The 21,965-nt window shown below is 43.1% G+C and overlaps 1 protein-coding gene across 1 annotated transcript in view; it reads left to right on the top strand.

Moving 5' to 3' along the window:
- Positions 1–13,313, top strand: part of TM6SF2 (transmembrane 6 superfamily member 2) — a 54,398-nt gene extending 41,085 nt beyond the window's left edge. Inside the window, exons 6-10 of the mRNA XM_073555132.1 lie at positions 2,425–2,549; positions 4,188–4,289; positions 7,135–7,227; positions 12,714–12,833; positions 12,936–13,313. Of these exons, the coding sequence (XP_073411233.1) occupies positions 2,425–2,549; positions 4,188–4,289; positions 7,135–7,227; positions 12,714–12,833; positions 12,936–13,142 (647 nt within the window). The 3' untranslated portion in view covers positions 13,143–13,313. The remainder of the gene's footprint in view (positions 1–2,424; positions 2,550–4,187; positions 4,290–7,134; positions 7,228–12,713; positions 12,834–12,935) is intronic.
- Positions 13,314–21,965: the final 8,652 nt, after the last annotated feature.

The following is a 21,965-nucleotide window of genomic DNA, read 5'->3' as shown; positions in this document are numbered from 1 at the left end:
TGACATATGTCAGTTACTTTGCTGCAGAAGCAGTGACATATGTCCGTTACTTTGCTGCAGAAGCAGTGACATATGTCCGTTACTTTGCTGCAGAAGCAGTGACATATGTCCGTTACTTTGCTGCAGAAGCAGTGTCATATGTCCGTTACTTTGCTGCAGAAGCAGTGTCATATGTCCGTTACTTTGCTGCAGAAGCAGTGTCATATGTCCGTTACTTTGCTGCAGAAGCAGTGTCATATGTCCATGACTTTGCTGCAGAAGCAGTGACATATGTCAGTTACTTTGCTGAAGAAGCAGTGACCTATGTCCGTTACTTTGCTGCAGAAGCAGTGACATATGTCCGTTACTTTGCTGCAGAAGCAGTGACATATGTCCGTTACTTTGCTGCAGAAGCAGTGTCATATGTCCGTTACTTTGCTGCAGAAGCAGTGTCATATGTCCGTTACTTTGCTGAAGAAGAGTGTCATATGTCCGTTACTTTGCTGCAGAAGCAGTGACATATGTCCGTTACTTTGCTGCAGAAGCAGTGACATATGTCCGTTACTTTGCTGCAGAAGCAGTGTCATATGTCCGTTACTTTGCTGCAGAAGCAGTGTCATATGTCCGTTACTTTGCTGAAGAAGAGTGTCATATGTCCGTTACTTTGCTGCAGAAGCAGTGACATATGTCCGTTACTTTGCTGAAGAAGCAGTGTCATATGTCCGTTACTTTGCTGAAGAAGCAGTGTGGGACAGATCAATTCAGCCAAGAGAGTTACTCCGCTCCTATAGTGCTGGTGTTTGCAGTCTGTCTGTGTATTGACATGGCAGTGCTTCGGTTCAACATTACTTCCGTACTATCTGCTTGGTAAGAAGGTATACATTGGGGAAGATACAGTGATAAATGCAACTGCATTCTGGTTCAATTTATACCAAAAAACTAGGGTCCATGTCTTGCATTACAATTTAAGATATTTGTTTTTCTCCATACCTGACAGTGGGGCACAGCTTTGCATGGGAAGATGAATGGCTTAAACATGACCAGTTGCACCATGATTGTGGTGTTAAATATTTAGGTAGACTAATCTAATCTGTGGTATAAAATTATAAAACAAAATGTCTAGTTTTGTCATCCAGCATGAGCCACAGTAATAAATTCGGCACATTTTCGTGTAAGTAGATTTGTATCTAGCTCACCGTTACAGTTATAGACAGAGATAATGTTATCATGACTGAAGTGGAGTTGGGACCGTAAACATTTCAACCTTCTCCAGCCCTTGCAGATGTTGAGAATAACAAGCACAGCAATACTCACCTTCTCCTGTAGACGGCGCCCTCTCCAACACGGATTATTTTCAGGCCACAGTGATACACGACAGTTGCAGCCGATCACCAGACTCTGTGGCTCTGCCACTGTTGACAGCTGCTGAGCCTAATGATTGCCTGCAGCGGTTATGTGTGTTTTATTCATCACATCGCCACTAAAGCCTGTAAAAAAATCACCAGGAGCAGTGACAACGAGGCAGTGCTGGAACAGAGGAGGGTCTCATCCACAAGTCCTATGTCCTGAGAACACAGATTCTTTGTGACTTATTTTTGCAAAACAAGAATGGCGTATTTCATGTTGTCATTTTATTCTAAGCTTATTTCCAAAACAATCACATATAACTGTGTGAAAATGGACATGGAACGTAGTCATGATATTTAGATGCTATTGAAAATGTACGCTAAGAGCGTTTGTTTATTTGGTGGTGATAAACCTCATGAAAACCTCGCTAGAGTTTGCTCCTTCAGTTCCGTCAGGACGAACTGGTAAAACTAATGTTTGATTTCATAAGACTTGGGAATAAGTCTTGTCTCCTATATCCCACAGTGTCACAGTGATTTATATGCTGGTGTGTCATAGTGTCTTGGGAGACAGACGTACGTTTCTGCTGGTGGATCTGGGAGCGTATATACAGTACTGCCATGAAAACTCACTAGGGGGCCATGACTCAGTCAATGTCCCTTCTATCGTGCTGTAACATAAGGAATGCTCTGCGGATTTGGCCGTGCGGATTTTGAAAAATCCGCAGGTAAATCTGCAGGTCAAAAGACCTGCAGTTTACCTGCGGATTAGCCTGCGGTTTTGCCCTGCGGTTTATCATCTCCACGATGGAGGAGATGGTAAACCGCAGCGGAATCCGCAGAAAGAATTGACATGTCAATTCTTTCTGCGGTTTAGAAACCGCAGCAAATCCGCACCGAAAAATCCGCACCGTCTGCACTGCGGTTTTTAATATCCATAGGATATTATGGTACTGTACACCGCAGCAGCCAAATCCGCTGCGGGTCCACAGCATGTGCACACACCCTAAGAGGGATTATTTGGTCTTGTTCGTGTGTGATGGAATTTATATCTTTCTGCTGCAGTGAATTTTAACAAAGTCGTATTATTCTATTTCAGGGAAGTATGGGACAGAAGTCCGTCCTGCCTTCATTCTTAATGTTCCCTACCTGTTTCTTCCTGTCTGGGCAGGAATGAGAATATTCAGAGAAAAGCATGTCCTTACCAAAATACCAGCTGAACAGGTAACAGTGGCCGAAACATCCTTACACCCCAGTGTCCTGTACGGGATTTGGATGTTTCGTCCCCAGCACTTCGCCTCCGGGTACATTTCACCCCTCGCACATTTCGTCCCCAGCATTTTGCCCCCAGGATGTTTCACCCCCGCACATTTTACCCCAGCAGTTTGCCCCCGGATGTTTGTACCCTGTTTTGCCCCCCAGAATTTTGTATTTGGATGTTTCGCCAGTTTGTCCTTGTGGTTCATGAATTCCCGTCCGTCATCAATGTTTCGCCCCCGGATGTTTGTACCCTGTTTTGCCCTCGATGTTTCGCCCCCAGCAGTTCTCCCCCGGGTACATTTCGCCCCCGCACATTTCGTCCCCAGCATTTGGCCCCCAGGATGTTTCACCCCCGCACATATCGCCCCCAGCAGTTTGCCTCCGGCAGTTCGCCCTCGGATATTTGTACCCTGTTTTGCCCCCAGGTTTTTGTGTTTGGATGTTTCGCCAGTTTGTCCTTGTGGTTCATGAATTCCAGTCCGTCTTCAATGTTTCGCCCCCAGCAGTTCACCCCCAGATGTTTGTACCCTGTTTTGCTCCCAGAATTTTGTGTTTGGATGTTTCGCCAGTTTATTCTTGTGGTTCATTTATTCCCATCCGTCATCAATCCACATGTCACAAAAGTACTGTACAGAGTGCTGCACTTTTGTGACATGTTAAATCAACTGTTTCTATCTGTAAACCTCACAACTGATTGTATTATGGTGTCAGAGCATTTTGTCCGCAATTTTAACAAGACATTTTCCAAAACGTTTCTAAAACGTTTTTGTGTTACAAAAACAACACAAAAAAAATAAACGGATTCAAAAAAATGTTGTGTGAATGAGGCCTGATTTAGGTGGGGAATGTAAACCACTCTGAAATCAAAACTCTTCTACCTGATCTCATCGCGGCACTGCGCATGCGCAGCAGTTTCTTGGTGACAGGAGAGGCATCCTGCCCCCTGGATTGACTGATGAATGGGGCAGGAGTGACGTCATGTCAGTGAGCGGCCAGGAGACATTCGACCTCACTACCGCGGCATTCTTCATGCTTCATGGATAAGTGATCCAGGCAAGATGAAAAGACAGCCGGAAGCAGGAGAAGACATCACGGGGAACCGCTAGACTGCACTCCGTGATCCAAGGAGCTGCAGCTGCGACAGGTATGTATGTCAGTTTTTTTGTGTTCTAGGGTGACAATACTCCTTTAAGGCCAGCCAGAAGAGACACTGGGTGAGCTGCTGAAAAGGCAGCCACAGGAACCCCCCAGCAATTGGGGTCCTGTATATTGCAATTGGGTTCCTGTATATCTTACCCCCAGGTATGTTCAGCCCTAGATGTTTTGTTCTCTGCCTGTTGACCCCAAAAGCTGAGGGTGAAACTTCTGAGGTCAAAATGCTAGGGGCGAAACATCAGATGGCGACACATTCAGGGACAAAATGCTGTAGGTGAAACATCCGGGGGCGAAACATCCGGGGGCGAAATGTGTGGGGCGAAATGATAGGGGCAAAATGTGCGGGGGGGGGGGGGCGAAATGTACGTGGGGGCGAACTGCTGGGGGTAAAACTTCCTGTAACCGTCCTGTACAATATAAACCTTCTATTTTTATTGTTTTTTTCAGATAACATTGGCTCACAAAGAAGGAATTTTTCAACGCCCAGTAGATAGTGCACTGATTTTGTATCTGTTGGGCGCAATTACATTTACTCTTTTCAGAGGCCTGGTAAGTATAAATATAATGATGTTTGATCCACTGTTTCCCATTGTGGGCACAGTAACAACCCACTATATTGGTGCGATAGCTAAATGCCATGTTAATTGCACATTGCGATAGAATGTGTGATCTAGAAAGCAATATTATAATGAATAAACTACAAAACGCATTTACAATATATACTCAAGTATAAGTCAACCCGAGTATAAGCCAAGGCACCTAATTTTACCACAAAAAACTGGGAAAACTTATTGACAAATTTAAGCCGGGTATGCATTGTCCCCTCATCCCTATCCCGGTATGCATTGTCCCCTCATCCCTATCCTGGTATGCATGACTCCTCATCCCTATCCTGGTATGCATGGCTCCTCATTCCTATCCTGGTATGCATGACTCCTCATCCCTATCCTGGTATGCATGGCTCTTCATCCCTATCCTGGTATGCATGGCTCTTCATCCCTATCCTGGTATGCATGGCTCCTCAATCCCCATCATGTTATGCATGGCTTTGCATCCTTATCCTTGTATGCATGGCTCCTCATTCCTATCCTGGTCTGCATGGCTCCTCATCCCTATCCTTGTATGCATAGCTATTCATCCCTATACTTGTATGCATGGCTACTCATCCCTATCGTTGTCTGCATGGCTGCTCACCCCTGTCCTTGTCTGCATGGCTCCTCGTTCCTATCCTGGTATGCATGACTCCTCATCCCCATCATGGTATGCATGGCTCTTCATCCTTATCCTTGTGTGCATGGCTCCTCATCGCTATTCTGGTCTGCATGGCTCCTCATCCCCATCCTAGTATGCATGGCTCCTCATCCCCATCCTGGTATGCATGGCTCCTCATCCCTATCCTGGTTTGCATGGCTCCTCATCCCTATCCTGGTGTGCATGACTTCTCATCAATATCCTTGTATGCATGGCTCCTTATCCCTATCCTAGTCTGCATGGCTCCTCATCCTTATCATTGTATGCATGGATCTATATCCCTGTCCTTGTATGCATGGCTCCACATCCCTATCCTTGTATGTATAGCTCCTTATCCCTATCTCGCAGCATCTTGTTACAGTGCCAGCAGCTACTTTATGCTTGTAAGAGGGACATCATGCGTTGCTTACAAGCAGAGCACAGCTGCCGGAATACTCGCTGCTCTCCATGCTGGGACTATGTGCATGGAGGGCAATGGGTATTCATTGCTATTTAGTAGCGTGCACACTGTCAGCCACCAGCTTCCTGCAGTGGCCGGGCGGTCACGTGTGCCCACTATTTAAGAGAAATGAATATTCACTGCCCTCTACTCTCATGGGAGTGGAGAGAAGTGAATATGCATATGCGGCGGCTGCAACTACTGGTATCGCTATTACAGAGAATGAATATTCACTGCCAGCACAGTGAATATTCATTTCTCTTTAGCAGCGGACACAGACTGTAGCTGCATTAGGCAGCTCCTGCCTCCTGTGACCCGCTGCTCTGCCGCTGCTGCTCCCCCTCCATCTTCTGGGATCCTCACTCGAGTAGAAGCCCAGTGGAGAGTTTTCAGCACCAAAAAATGTGCTGAAAGACTCACTTATACTCGAGTATATATGGCAATTAACAAATCACGTTGATTTAGTCAATAGCACATTGAAATGGATTCCACCTTGTTACACGAATAGATACCTGACATAAAATATGACAAATGAGCATGTGAAGCGAGTATGTGAAGTTGAAGGCTATGCAAGATTTAAGATTAGAAAGACAGGGGGAACAGCAGTGTGATACCCCTGGTATCTCTAGTATTATATCTGAAAGTCAAGGATACAAAGAGAAGGCTGGTAGTGCAATAAGAGACTGCGCTGCTGTGGTAGAGTTCAAGGTATCTTTATTGCCAACGCGTTTCCTGAGCCAGTCCCAGCTCACTTCATCAGGGCATCAGTTGCCCTGATGAAGTGAGCTGGGACTGGCTCAGGAAATGCTTTGGCAATAAAGATACCTTGAACTCTACCACAGCAGCGCACTCTCTTATTGCACTACCAGCCTTCTCTTTGTACCAAGTCCTTGGACCTTGTGCAGACTGCTGCAGCTGTTTTATGCGATTATAGGTGTTGTGACTCTCACAACCCTATCAGGTGAGCCTAACACTTGCTGTGCACTCATCTACTTTCCATACAGACCTACGCATTGGAAGCGTCCTGTCTCCCCCTTTTCTTTGAAAGTCATTGATGACAGTAGCACGAATAGTTTCTTCTTACCTTAACACTCCGGGTTTTCCCAATATTAGATTAGAAAGTCAGGGTAGACAGCAGTGAGCAGCTTCTTTCCAAAGTGATCTTGCTATAAGGTGGACAGCAGTGTGAGAAGCCTCTTCTTACATCAGCACCCCTGATAGCTTCAATTTTAGATCAGATAGATATGGTGGACAGCAGTGTGAGCAGCCTCTTCTTCAGCATCCCTGGTATGTCCAGTATAAGATCAGGTAGACATAGAGGACATCATTGTGAGCAGCCTCTTTCTATCTTAACACTCCTGTTATCTCCAATATTAGATCACTAAGACAGGATTGACAGTAGTGTGAGCGGCGTCAGCACCACAGGTATCTCCATCATAGCTATAGACAGTAAATGGAGTAGAGGGCACAAATGCTTGCTTTTCCTCCATTCACACAGAACTATGTCACTATCAGTGTGGGTCCCAGGTTGGGATGCCTGTCTATTATACATTTATCACCAATCTTGGGAATGGTGATATGTTACTTATTGACTTTCAAATGTTTAAACGTATGCGTTCTTAGGGTGTTTAATGTAAATATGTTTAAGCCCAACTACTGGATAAGGTGTAATATTTTATATTCTACCCTCATTTGCATTTATAGTTGGCACTGGACTGTCCTTCGGACTCTTGCTTTACTTACATCTACCAGTATGAACCATACATACGGGACCCTGTGGCTTATCCTAAAGTTCTGGTAAATGTTTTCGATGTTTACTGTTGAAAAGCTTGAGAAAAGCATAATTAAATGAGCAATACTTTGAACCATGAAATTCTTTGAAAAATAAATAACCTATTTATCATTCTCTTAACTCTTTAGTGCAAAATTATGTATGTGTACTTCAATGCTGGGGCCACCATGTGCAGAGTGGCTCAGCAGTTGAGCTCTGTCCAATCTTTGAAATGGCATTTAAAGCCTACCTGTCATATTGTACAGTCCCATATGTGGACAGCTTGGTATAGAGAAGTAGAAGCTGAGCAGAATGATGTATAGATTTCTTGGAAAAGATTCAGTATTGATTTTATTTTATTCATTCAAATCAGTGGGTGGTCTTACTCAATGATTGATAGCTATCTCTGCATCCACAGTCATACAGGGAAGACTGTCAATCACTTGTATGATCGCCCATTAGACTCATATACATACAAACACCAAGGATTTCAATGAATAGAATGTAAGTTTTACGTAAATTTTACTGAATATTTTTCAATATGCTATTTTGAAAAAGTCTGACTTACCCCCAAAGGGTGCAATAGTTAAGTCAAAATTCTGACATACAGTCATTGGTCTCCTGCACAAGCCCAAATAAATAATATATCAGCAATAGTTAAATAACATAGAAACAAAATTTAACAGTTATTAGTTTTCAAGGACCTTCTGTCATCTGAATCTCAAACATGTCAAGAGATGTGTTTTCTGTGTTACATTTTATCTAGAAAGCAATATCTTACAGATAATTCCAAGAATGTCTGCAGCACTAACTGGTTTATTTACCTGAAGTCCTAAAAACATGACTTTATAAAGCTGCTATACAGTATAACTGGCATATGGCAATTAAAGGGGATCTGTCACCCCATTTTAGCCCTATCAGCTGCCGGCACCGCCATCAGGGGCTTATCTACAGCATTCTGTAATGCTGTAGATAAGCCCCCCGATGTAACCTGAAAGATAAGAAAAAAGAGTTAGATTATACTCACCCTGGCGTTCAGTCCGGTCCGATGGGTGTCGCCGTCCCGTCCGGCGCCTCCCATCTTCATATGATGATGTCCTCCTCCTTGCTTCTCCCTCAGCTCCTGCGCAAGCTTACTTTCTCTGCCCTGTTGAGGGCAGAGCAGAGTACTGCAGTGCGCAGGCACCGGACCTCTCTGATCTTTCCCGGTGCCTGCGCACTGCAGTACTTTACTCTTCCCTCAATAGGTCAGAGAAAGTGCACCTGCGCAGGAGCCGAGGGAGAAGCAAGGAGGAGGACATCATCGTATGAAGATGGGAGGCGCCGGACTGGACTGCGACACCCACCGCACCTCACCCGCCCCCCGGTGAGTATAATCTAACGTGTTTTCTTATCTTTCAGGTTTCATCAGGGGCTTATCTACAACATTACAAAATGCTGCTGATAAGCCCCTGATGGCGGTGGCCGCAGCTAATAGCGTTAAAATAGGGTGACAGATTCCCTTTAATGTAACATATTGACAAATTATAGATTATAGCTGTATTGATTATTTTCTTTATCAGCTCCCTCCTTTTGTCTATATATATAATTGCCTTAAATTGTCCGTCATCCACTTCCTTCTGGATGTCCCCAAATCCCACAATCCACCGTGCCGCACCGGAAGTACGCCGAGCGCCGTATTGGAATACCCAAATGATGGGTACTCCAATATGGCACCCACTGGTGGTACCAGGCCCTTCCACAGTACCACCAGCGGGACACCGCCCGGGACCCCGCCACCGCCGAAGCCCTTCCGCTGCCGCTGCTGGACCCGCCGCTGCCTGCCCACCCACCTCCGTCACAGCCGGCAGGAAAGACCGTGGCTTGCAGCCTGTGCTGGAGATGGGGTGCGGGCGCCCTCTGGTGGCGCCGCGACCCACCTCCTGCACAGGCCTCAAGCCGCGGTCTTTCCTGCCGGACCCGCCGCTGCCTGCCCACCATCTACGTACATACATACACACACACACGTACATACACACACATGTACTTACTCACATACATACACACATACTCACATACACACACACGTACTCGCATACACACACTCACATACACGCACACTCACATACACACATACTCACACACACACACACTCACATACAGTCATGGCCAAAAGTATTGACACCCCTGAAATTCTGTCAGATAATACTCAGTTTCTTCCTGAAAATGATTGCAAACAAATTCTTTGGTATTATTATCTTCATTTAATTTGTCTTAAATGAAAAAACACAAAAAGAATTGTCCTAAAGCCAAATTGGATATAATTCCACACCAAACATAACAAAGAGGGTGGACAAAAGTATTGGCACTGTTCGAAAAATCATGTGATGCTTCTCTAATTTGTGTAATTAACAGCACCTATAACTTACCTGTGGCACCTAACAGGTGTTGGCAATAACTAAATCACACTTGCAGCCAGTTGACATGGATTAAAGTTGACTCAACCTCTGTCCTGTGTCCTTGTGTGTACCACATTGAGCACGGAGAAAAGAAAGAAGACCAAAGAACTGTCTGAGGACTTGAGAAACCAAATTGTGAGGAAGCATGAGCAATCTCAAGGCTACAAGTCCATCTCCAAAGATCTGAATGTTCCTGTGTCTACCGTGCGCAGTGTCATCAAGAAGTTTAAAGCCCATGGCACTGTGGCTAACCTCCCTAGATGTGGCCGGAAAAGAAAAATTGACAAGAGATTTCAACGCAGGATTGTGCGGATGTTGGATAAAGAACCTCCACTAACATCCAAACAAGTTCAAGCTGCCCTGCAGTCTGAGGGTACAACAGTGTCAATCCGTACTATCCGTCGGCATCTGAATGAAAAGGGACTGTATGGTAGGAGACACAGGAAGACTCCACTTCTTACCCTGAGACATAAAAAAGCCAGGCTGGAGTTTGCCAAAACTTACCTGAAAAAGCCTAAAACATTTTGGAAGAATGTTCTCTGGTCAGATGAGACAAAAGTAGAGCTTTTAGGGCAAAAGCATCAACATAGAGTTTACAGGAGAAAAAAGAGGCATTCAAAGAAAAGTACACTGTCCCTACAGTCAAACATGGCGGAGGTTCCCTGATGTTTTGGGGTTGCTTTGCTGCCTCTGGCACTGGACTGCTTGACCGTGTGCATGGCATTATGAAGTCAGAAGACTACCAACAAATTTTGCAGCATAATGTAGGGCCCAGTGTGAGAAAGCTGGGTCTACCTCAGAGGTCATGGGTCTTCCAGCAGGACAATGACCCAAAACACACTTCAAAAAGCACTAGAAAATGGTTTGAGAGAAAGCACTGGAGACTTCTAAGGTGGCCAGCAATGAGTCCAGACCTGAATCCCATAGAACACCTGTGGAGAGATCTAAAAATGGCAGTTTGGAGAAGGCACCCTTCAAATATCAGGGACCTGGAGTAGTTTGCCAAAAAAGAATGGTCTAAAATTCCAGCAGAGCATTGTAAGAAACTCATTGATGGTTACCGGAAGCGGTTGGTCGCAGTTATTTTGGCTAAAGGTTGTGCAACCAAGTATTAGGCTGAGGGTGCCAATACTTTTGTCCGGCCCATTTTTGGAGTTTTGTGTGAAATGATCAATGTTTTGCTTTTTGCTTCATTCTCTTTTGTGTTTTTTCATTTAAGACAAATTAAATGAAGATAATAATACCAAAGAATTTGTGTTTGCAATCATTTTCAGGAAGAAACTGAATATTATCTGACAGAATTGCAGGGGTGTCAATACTTTTGGCCATGACTGTACATACACACACACGTACTCACATACACACACGTACTCACATCTCCAGCACAGGCCGCAAACCACCCTCTTTCCTGCTGGCTGTGACTGCATGGAGGTGGGTGGGCAGGCAGCTGCGACACACACACGTACATACACACACACACACACACGTACACACACACACCTACTCATACAGACACACACACCCCACACACACACTTCTAGTTTATACATAAACACTTTTATCAATCACAAATTAATGACATTCAGTAGTTGCTTTCATGAGCTGGAAGTACATTGTTTGCAACATAAAAATACACCAAAAAATAAAGATAGTAAAAAAGAATTTCAACCACTGGTTTGAGGAATGAGCGAAAGGACTAACCAAGCTCCCATGGACCCCATATATGAGAACGTGTCCTAGTCACCCATCTTAGGTGTTAAAGAGGTATTCCCATCTCCAAGATCCTATCCCAATATTTAGTAGGTGTAATAATGATTATATTAGCAAATGCCTCCAATTAGAAATGTAGTATAGTTTTTCTGATTCATTATGTCTACTCATTATTATTATATTATTATTATTACTACTTTCCTCGTGTAGGACATTGCAGGACCTTAGATATCCATGGTTGTGACCACTAGCAACTAGCCAACTATATCAGTGGCATTTAACTTCACAACTTATGACGTATAGGTATGTCATAGATTGTGTCCCGGCATTTGATGCGGACTCTGATCAGCTATCATGTGCCCCTAACAGCTGCGGATGGAAATGCGTTCCCCCTCCGCCACTTTTAACATATTAAATGCTGCTGTCAATCTCTGACAGTGGCATTTTACTTGCACAAACCGGATGCGTATCACTAGATCAGAAATGCTCGACTTATCAAAATATGAAAAGAATTAATCCGATCGGTAAGCGGCGCAATGAAAAAAAAATCAAAATGCCAGAAATACGTTTATTTTTTGTTGCCATAGCATTGCAATAACAGGCGATCAAAACATCATATCTACCCCAAAATGATATAAATAAAAATGTCAGACCTGCGCACAAAAAAAATAAGCCCCCACCCAGAACCAGAACCAAAAAAATGGACAGGCTACGGGTCTCAGAAAATGGTGCCTTTTTTTTTTTGTTACAAACTTTGGATTGCATAAATAAATAAAAAAAGAACCTGGAGAATCATAATGGCAGGTCAGTTTTATGATGTAGTGAACATAGTTAAAAACAAAAACATCAAAAAGCAATTGTGGGATTGCACTTTTTTGCAATTTCACCGTACTTGGATTTTTTTCTCGTTTTCCTATACACTGTATGGTAAAATCAGTGGTGTCGTTCAAAAGTACAACTCGTCCTGCAAAAAACAAACCCTCACATGGCCATATTGATGGAAAAAAAAAGTTGTGGCTCTGGGCAGAGTGGGAGGAAAAAAATGAAAACCCAAAAATGGAAAATCCCAAGGGAAAATGAAGGGGTTAACAGGTTAATTGTGGGAAGCGATTCGTACCATCCACGATTGTTGGAGGCAGGTCCTAGCTGTAGCACCTAGCTATTCCCTGCACCCTGTGAGCCCACTCCATACACCCATTTCCGATTTGAGCCATATATGTACGGAAGATTTCGTGAAGGGGTTAAAATATCACCCCAGTGTCTTATTTTTTTATTGCAGCGCTGGAGTGGTGCTACTAATCTGTGCTTCCTGTACTTGTAACATATGACTATGGAAAGAGCTGACAGATATTTCTTTTTTCCAGATGTTGGTGAACATGTTCTACCTACTTCCATTTCTGTGTGTTTCCATCTATGCTCTGCTGGTTCCTGGCTGTACATGGATGTTGAGCTGGGCAGTTGTATATGCCGGTGCAATGGCACAGGTAGGCTTAGGCCTTTTACTTTAGTTTCCACTTGGTTGCTATTGCCTGCACTGTTTTTTACATGTGTCTCTAGAAATTATTTACCCTCATTTCTCTTTGTAGGCTCAGTTCGCTCACATAGGATCTTCAATCTACCATCGAACTCCATATACTTACCGTGTTCCTCGAGAAGCATGGTGGGAGTTCATGATACTAAATGTTCTGTACACCCTGGGAATGCAACTACTGGCTTATCGATGTGTTCGAAACCCTGCCTACTTTCTTAGAGACACAAAGCAAACTGTGGAGGAAGGCAAGAAACAAGATTAATAGGATTTGTTATTGGACTAATGTGCTCCTTGAGTAAGCCTTGAATATGAAACAGGCGCTTCATGTTGTTGATAAAGCAAAAAAGGACACGTTACCTGTAGGAGGAACTCCACAACAATGCTTTTTTGTGTGTTTTGCACTGGATTTCTGCTAATAAATATGATTTGTCTAGTTCTAGTTTTCACTGTTTATTTTATATATGTAACACTTTTATTTTAAAAACATCTTTTCCTAAAAGGGTTATCTAGTTCTTTTCAATTGAAAAATGTTAATATTAGCTGGACTGGGATCGGATTCTGTCCTCCCCCTACCAATCAGCTATAGGAAGAAGTATGAACAATAAAGAGGTAGGTACCCAAGTCCCACAGCCCTTCCAAACAGAAGTGAGTCGGATCAAATATTGTTGGCAGGTTCTAAAGACTAACTATGTATTTTTTAAAAATCTAAATTTTTTAAAATTTAATATGTGATTATAAACAGCGACACACTGTCAAATGTGTTGTATTTGGTATTGTAGCTCATCACCATTCAAGTCCATAGACATTCACTGAATTCCAATACAGAGCCAATAAATGAGCTTGGTTCTGTTTTTAGAAGACAGAAAAAGTGTTTTTAAACTCCTAAACCCCCATCAAAGGAATGTTAAACTGAGAAAAAAGAGCATGCAAATAATTTCCCTGTCATCTGCATAATCTTCTCATTTTTATTCATGGTATTTGGTTCAAAGTAAAAATATACCTGAAATCATCTCTGTGAATTTGAGAAGCTTAGCCATGCCCCTCCTCTTCCTCTCTGTTCTGTTTCTGGCTGTAAGACAACTGGTTGCAGCTGAAGCCTCACCTCAGTTCTATTTTTGCAGTTGGATAAAAATTTGAAAATCTTTCTTCCAAGATAAGGGGACAGGTGTTAAAAAGACCACTAGGCAAAGAAGGAACTAAGATGGAAGGGTAAAATAATACTTGTGCTTCCTGCAATATTTCTACAAGACTCACAAGTTCAAGATCGGGCAGAAAATGCTGCATATTAGGAAGGCAACTATATTTCATGTTTAAAGGGATTGTTCGGTCCAAATTGATCAGTCTGTGTAACTGCAGACTTATGAATTCTTCCAGCGCACACACTGAGCACTGCAGGGATTCACTGTATTCTGACCCGAGAGTATGTATGAGCTATACACACTCCAGGTGCTGCCTCGCTTCCAAACACTTGTATGGCATTCTTTGTGCTATAAATTGTTCATAACCACAATGTGTTTGCAAACCACATCCATTCCCTTTTTATGTTTTTCGCTAAATAATGTCTCCTTTATAAATCACCCATGACAGCACCATGAAAGAGGGGATCCACCCTTCAAGGACAGGAAACCTACAGGCATAAAAGCCGGCACCTCTCCCATGCATCAGTTGGTTTCCTGTCCTCGACAGGGAAACCTCTTGCAGGCATACCTGAAAATCAGAAAATGGATGACCGTTTTCCCAGGCCCAGCCTACTGGTTAAGGCAACGGTATTTTCCCTGCTTCAGCCAGTGCGGGGCCCCTGGAAGCGCCACGGTGGGTCCAGGGGGATGTTCACGTTTGTGTGCGGGCGCAGGTGACCAGTATCTCTGGTAGGGATAGATGTCTCTGGCATGGCATGCGCCAGGAAAAAATAGGGGGCATGTGCAATGCTCCGGAGCGCCACCGGCGTGTTCGTTACGTGCAAGAAAGTGGGGGCGTGTCGAAGGAGGTACTAAGGTGTCCAAGTGATGTGCTCTAATGATACGGCTAGGGCGTGTCCAGATGAAGGGGCTTGCCTTGCTGACATGCAAGCCATGTGATCAACCTGCTGACCCGGAACTTCCGTGGGTTACTGGAGCCTGGAGGGGCAGGCAGTAGTGCTGCTGCGGCATTTAAGAAGCTACTTGGAGCATGAATCGGCGCTTCTTTGGAGGAGAATGGATGCAGCAGCATTAGCCGCAACAGGTCGTTGGGAAGCCCCAGCAACAAGCGGAATGTTAGCGTCCACATAGCCATATTGGTGGCTGTGTGGGTGAGATGGATATCTAGAGACAGTGACAGATCCAGTCAGAGGAGCTCCAGCAGAGAGTCTTCAGCCACTCCAGAAGGTCTTTCGACTGAGATGTGTCTTCCTCATAATCCAGTAAAACTTGATTGCCTCACACTGGTAAGTGATTTTTGTGAAAGTTCACTCTGTGATGTAGCCTTTCCCTTTTTGGCATTTTTATTGCCAGGGAAAGAAATGTACAGCAAAGTATATGCACAAGGAGTGTGTGCTTTGGAGAAATCTATTGCCTGACTGCTATCTGAAAAGACTTCATCAGTCTTGTATAGAGCAGACAGTAGCGGCGAAGACGCCTAGCTTTGCCACCAACTTAAGATCAATCATCAGGGCGGAAGTTAGAGAGTTCCTAAAATCCCTTTGACATGAAGATGTCCATAAGGGGAAGAAGGATAAAAGGGCTAGGTCCCCAGGGTCAGATGTGTCTAGTATTTCAGATAAGGATGAAGACTCCTCTGAATCCTCCCCGTCAGCCTCCTCCTCTTCAGACAATAACACAGGTCGTTTCTTTTTCCCTATAGACCAGATGGACAGACTTGAAAAGGCAGTTAGGACCATGATAGGGATAGTAGAGTGCAAGCTTGAAAAATCTGTTCAGGATATTATGTTTGGAGGCTTGGACCAAAATAGGCATTGGTCATTTCTTTTAAACAAAAAGATCGGCAACTTGAAACAGAGGGAATCGGGGGAAAAAAAAAGAAAAGAGAGCCCCCATCCTATGTTATTTAAGAGGAGATATCCTTTTGATAAGCCTTCCTTGTTAAGCTAGGACAAAGCCCCAAAACTGGATGCGGCCGTAGCAAAGGCTTACACAAAAACCTCTCTCCCCTTTGAAGACATGGGGAATTTTAAAAGTCCCCTTCGATAAGAAAGTAGACACCTTCCTTAAAGGTGCATGGAAGACGTCGACAGGAGCACTAAAGCTGCTACATATACAGCTAGATTCTTAATGGTTTGGTTAGACCATCTGGAGACCCAGTGTTATGGGTTTACCGTTACAAAGAGGAGACAGAAGACCGCATCTTCTGATTTCTCCTGCTCCTGCACTGGTTAGAAGCAATTCGCTTTCAGATTAAACGGTGTAAATTTCTTTAGGCAGTGCATGGGTTAATCTGCTTTGTTGAGAGCTTCTGGGGCTAAGGCTCTCAGCTGTGCACTGTTAGCCACTTCCATCTCCTATAAAATCTGGGTCCTGGCTAGCACTCATTGTCAGAGTAGCTTTAGCTGCATTGGCTGAAGGTTGGGAAAAGAAAGGAGAACACAATAGATTGTGTAGATTATGCACAAATAACCAATGATGATATTAAGGATATATAGAATATATCAATTAAAAAATGCAAGATGTGTACCAAGAATAAAATGTGTAAAAAAACAAAAAAGTCCCACAGTGAAAAATGTGCACTATTTGAAAAGAAATAATAAATAAAAATGCATGAAATGTGCCAAAAAATAACACAATGGTGAAATATGAGCTGCCTAGAAAACAGACAGTAGGTGAAGGAATGAAGCCACAGAGCGCAATGATATGCACTGCTAAGAAAACATGGGCCAAAAAATCAAGATGTAAAATAGGGCTAAATACCTGAAGGTCAGACCTGAGTGGGAGAAGCGGTATGCCAATAGAACGCGCCCCGACGCGCGTTTCGGAAAGCTCCTTCATCTGGGGGATGGTACAGACTCAGCTGGAGGGCTTATTTATAGTACGGTAAATCCGGTGTATGAAGCGATGCGGCGCATGCGCGGTCGCCGCTGACCGTAATTAACATGGCAATTGACGTCATGTGAGCAAACACCGCCCTGAAGGGGCGTGCTAAAGCAAATAAAGACGCCATTGCCATGCAACCTGCCAGAACATCAGGCCACACATGCGCACTGCTGCATACATGGTGGAAGGACATGATAGCTGCATAAGTCTGTGACACAGAATGTAATGCTGGCAGATGCTGCTCGCAGCAATATATTCAAATGCATAGGGAACCTAATAGGCATAAAGTAGAGCTATATAACAAGATATAATATAGGCAGATAAAAAACATCGCTCACAGCATAATATTCAGACAGAATGCTTGTATGCATAAAGACAAATAAACATTATATAAAAAAATTATGTATTACACGCTAAAAAATGAACATGATTACAGCAGGTGATAAATCATCTGTTGTCAATGAGTAGATCTTCTTCTCTTGTTCCTTCAATGAAATCTGTTCATATGGTGGCATACATATTTATAAGGGTCCACAATTAATGGCCACAAACCACATAAGCTAAGAAAAAATAAATATAAAAGGAAAATTATTTTAAAAAAGTATAAAAGAAACTATAAAAATGGTATAAAAGAAAGACTCTCATTGAGACCCAGTGGGGACACAGTACGTAGTGTCCAAATCCACTGGGTCTCAAGTTGGGCAAGTTTTTTGCTTATATTGCCACCTCTAATACCAACATGTACCATGTCAATACCAACCACTCTAAAGTAGAGTCACAGTTGTGGTACAGCTTGAAATGTTTCGGCAATGTCTTGAGAGATGAGATATCTTCTATGTCCTTGGCTGCCTTTATGCCTAATACGTGCTCAAGGACCCTCACCTTAAGTTGTCGGGTGGTGAACCCAACATAGGTGAGGGAACATGGGCACGTGGCATAATAAACTACCGCCGTAGAAGAACAAGTGATGTTTTTCATGATATTAAAGGTGTGGAACTTATCAGAGCTGGTAAAACAACCCGCTCTGATAATGTTTGGGCAAACCACACAAGACCCACAGGGTCTACATCCCCTGATAGAAATTTGTTTAAAGACAGAATTACTACTAATTATACCTTGAACATAGTGGCTTTTGACTAACTTATCACCTAAATTAGGTGATCTCCTGAAGGTGATATTGGGGCGGTCACCAATGTATTTGGAAAGAATAGGATCACATTTTAGAATTGGCCAAAATGTAATTAAATGAAATCTAAGACATTCGTGTTGTCCATTAAATTGCGTAATAAAACGGACCACATTGTCGGGTCTAGAGATGTTTGTATTGTATAAAGCGTCTGGACGCGACACAAATCTAGCTCTATTAAAGGCTCTTTTTATCGAGCGTTTGCTGTATCCTCTTTCTAAAACCTATCCTTCAAAATATCTGCCTGTTGATAAAAATCAGCCTCGGTGGAACAAATACGTCTAAGACGTAAAAATTGCCCAATCGGAATTGAATGAATCAGAGCTTGGGGGGTGGGATGATGAAGCATGAAGTAATGAATTGATGGCCATTTGTTTCCTATACAAATCAGTTTGAAGACAGTCTTCAGAGTCCCTCATAATTCGTACATCCAGGAACTTAATGACCTCAGTATGACAATGGTAAGTAAAATGCATATTAATAGAATTAGAATTTAGTTTCTAAATAAATTCTGATAAGGCATCATGGGTGTCTTGCCAAAATAAAGAACACGTCATCTATATAACGTGTCCAAAATGGGACATGTTCCACTTGTTTAAAATTACCATAAAGGAAGAGGTCCCTCTCCCACAGGCCCAGGAACAGATTGGCATATGAAGGTGCAAAAGAAGCACCCATGGCTGTTCCCTGGGTCTGTAGGAAGAAGGACCCCTTAAATACAAAAAAATTATGAGATAAAGCAAACTCTAATAAGTTGGTGAAGAAAATTATAGAAGCCCTGGAAAATGAAGAATACTGTAAAAAATAATTGACACCATTACAGACAATGAAAAGTTGTTAATGGCTAATAAATTGCTCAGTAGCACAGATGAACCATCAGAGCACGCTAGGGTTGTAAATCCAAAAGTTAGGAAAGAAAAATTAAAAGAGGTAGGAAGTAATCGACTTTAACGACCTTCTGACAAAAGATGAAGAACAAAAGCAATATGTCCTGCAAGTTGTAAGCAAATGCCGAGCATTATATTCTGACGTTTCTAAAACTACTTTAACAAAAGCTCTAGAATAGATTAGATAACTATGTAAAATTATCAACTCATGTAGGTTAGCGTGCTCTGATGGTTCATCTGTGCTACTGAGCAATTTATTAGCCATTAACAACTTTTCATTGTCTGTAATGGTGGGATCAAAAAACGATAATCCCACCCACTCTGCATTCAAATACCACAAATGGTTCGAAAATTTGGTCAGGGCTATTTCTGCAATGTTGTTGTCACATTCTTTATAGTCTAACAGACTATGCAAAATACCTAAAACTTAAAATACCTCAATTTGGATTTTTTCAAACTTTGAGCGACGAGCGGCATGGGTTAACGTCGTTTGATCGAGCTCAAATTTTGGCTCTCTCAATATCTGGAAAGGGGAATCGTTTTGTGGGGTCCAGACGAACAAGATTCTGACATTTTTTCCCCCCCATATGAGATCCGGTCACCCTACTGTCCAGCCTCTGTTTGAGGACTTCGATTGAAGGAGAACTCACCACCTCTCGTGGCACCCTGTTCCACTCATTGATCACTCTGTCAAAAAGTTTTTTCTAATATCTAATCTGTGTCTCCTCCTATTCAGTTTCTCCCATTGCTTCTAGTCTTTCCTTGTGCAAATGAGAATAAAGTTGATCCTTCTACAATGTGACGGCCCTTGAGATATTTGTAGACAGCTATTAAGTCTCCTCTCAGTCTTTTCTTTTGCAAGCTAAACATTCCCAAATCCTGCAACCTTTCCTCATAAGACAGGGTTTGCAGACCGGTCACCATTCTGGTCGCTCTTTTCTTTTTTTTTTAAATTCGTTTATTAACCATAAACAAGACAAACAACATACACACTTATATATGATAATAAGCATTACATAAAGCACATACACTTTCCACAGTATTGATATAAAACAAAATGCATATGTCAGTTTACACATGGAATAAAATGTAGTGTCAGGTAAACCATTCAAGCTTTTATATTGTTATTCGATCAATAAAATCTTTTTAACTTCCTAAACCAAACTATAACTACCAGTTCGCAGTCTAGTTCTACATAATCAGCCAATTATTATGCGATGTCTCCCTCCTACAAGGTAAGGTGAGAGGAATTCCATCTCTCCCAGATCTATTCGAATTTGCCCGGGCACCCTCTATTTCGATACAGCGTGCGCTCATATGGAATAACCGCATTCACCAATTCGATCCAAATCCTGAGAGAGGGACATGAGCTCCCCATCCAGCGCAGTGCCAGAACCTTTCGTGCCATAAATAACGTTTCCCGTAAAAAATCCCGATATAATGACCCCAAGATTCATCATCCCACACCCCAAACAGGCAAACCAACGGCTCAAGGGGAACAGGAGCTTGTACCAGGTAAGCTAATAATGACGTCACCTCCTTCCAATATTGTGCAATAATAGGACACCAAATCATGTGTATAAAGTCTGCATCCAATGAGTGACATCTCAAGCATTCCGATGATTGGAATCTGCCCATCCTGAATAGTTGGGTCGGGGTCAGATATGATTAATTTTTAATATATAATTGTGTCATTCTGTTATTGATAGACGGAGACACCCCGATCGGAGATTCCAGAATTTCTCCCCATTCCTCTCCCTGTGCATCGGGGATGAGCCTCTCCCACTTCCCTTTAACCGAGTTTATGGTGGATTCCGCCCCTACCGATAGCATATATGTGTACAAAGTGGAGATGAGACCCTGGGGACCTTGCGATTTAAGGATGCCTATCAAGGGCAGAAACGATATAGCTTTGTTTACCCCCATATTTCTCATGTGTGATTGAAAGGCCGACCTCAATTGTAGATAACAGAAAAATTGGGATCTTGGGATGTTACATTTGACCTGTAATTGTTCAAAAGACACCAAGGTTCCATGATCGTGCAAATCGCCTACCGAGGAAACATTGTGTTGAGTCCAGAACTCGGCAGACGGGTGTTCAAGCAATGCCGGAAAACAATCATTATTCCACAGGGGCATTTAAGCCACTATGTCTCCAAGTCGAATTACTCTCTTAATCTGCCTCCACACTGATCGTGCCAGGTGAAGCAGGGGCAGCAAACGGGGGACATTTATTTTTCTCAATTCTAAGAAGCCCAGCGGCAGCTAACTCGTGCGGCGTGGAGCAAGTGGCTTTCAGAGTTAGGGAGGTGATCATCAGGCATACACTTGCATATGACTTTGGCCTGTCTGGCCAGATAATATCGAAAAAAGTCTGGTAGCGCTGCCCCACCTTCCCTTTTTGGTCTTTGCAGAGTGGACAGCCTGAGTTTGGGCCTAGCTTTTCGACATATAAAAGATGTAATTTGAGAGTTCAAATTTGCAAAGAAGGATCGGGGTACTACCACAGCACTGTGCTGAAGAGAGTAGCTGAGTTTAGGAAGCAGTATCATTTTGATTAAATTAATACGTCTAGCTACAGAAAGCGGGAGTTTACTCCAGATTAGAAATGTAGCTTTAACCATTTCCAACAATGGGTGTATGTTGAGCCGCAAATCTAACAAACTGCTTCGAGGTAGGTGGACACCTAGATATTTGAAACTGGGTACAATAGGTAATGAGGAGAGGGCCTCTAGTCGTGGCATCGGGGCATGGGAGAGGGGCATCAGGGCAGACTTTTCCCAATTTATATACAGTATAAACCAGAATATTTACTGAATTTATTGATAGTGGCTATTACCTGTGCCAATGTAGCCTCCGCGCTACCCATAAAAATCACCATGTCATCAGCGTATAAGCCTATGGTGTCTACTCGACCCGCTATTTCTATACCTTCAATATTAGGGGAAGATCTTATACGAATAGCCAATGCCTCGATCACCAGGGCA

Source organism: Dendrobates tinctorius, unplaced genomic scaffold (genome assembly GCF_039654945.1).
Source record: "Dendrobates tinctorius isolate UK_male_01 unplaced genomic scaffold, ASM3965494v1 ptg000219l, whole genome shotgun sequence".
NCBI classification, from domain to species: domain Eukaryota; kingdom Metazoa; phylum Chordata; class Amphibia; order Anura; family Dendrobatidae; genus Dendrobates; species Dendrobates tinctorius.
The sequence above is the reverse complement of the archived record's forward strand: the minus strand, read 5'-3'. Positions and strand labels throughout refer to the sequence as shown.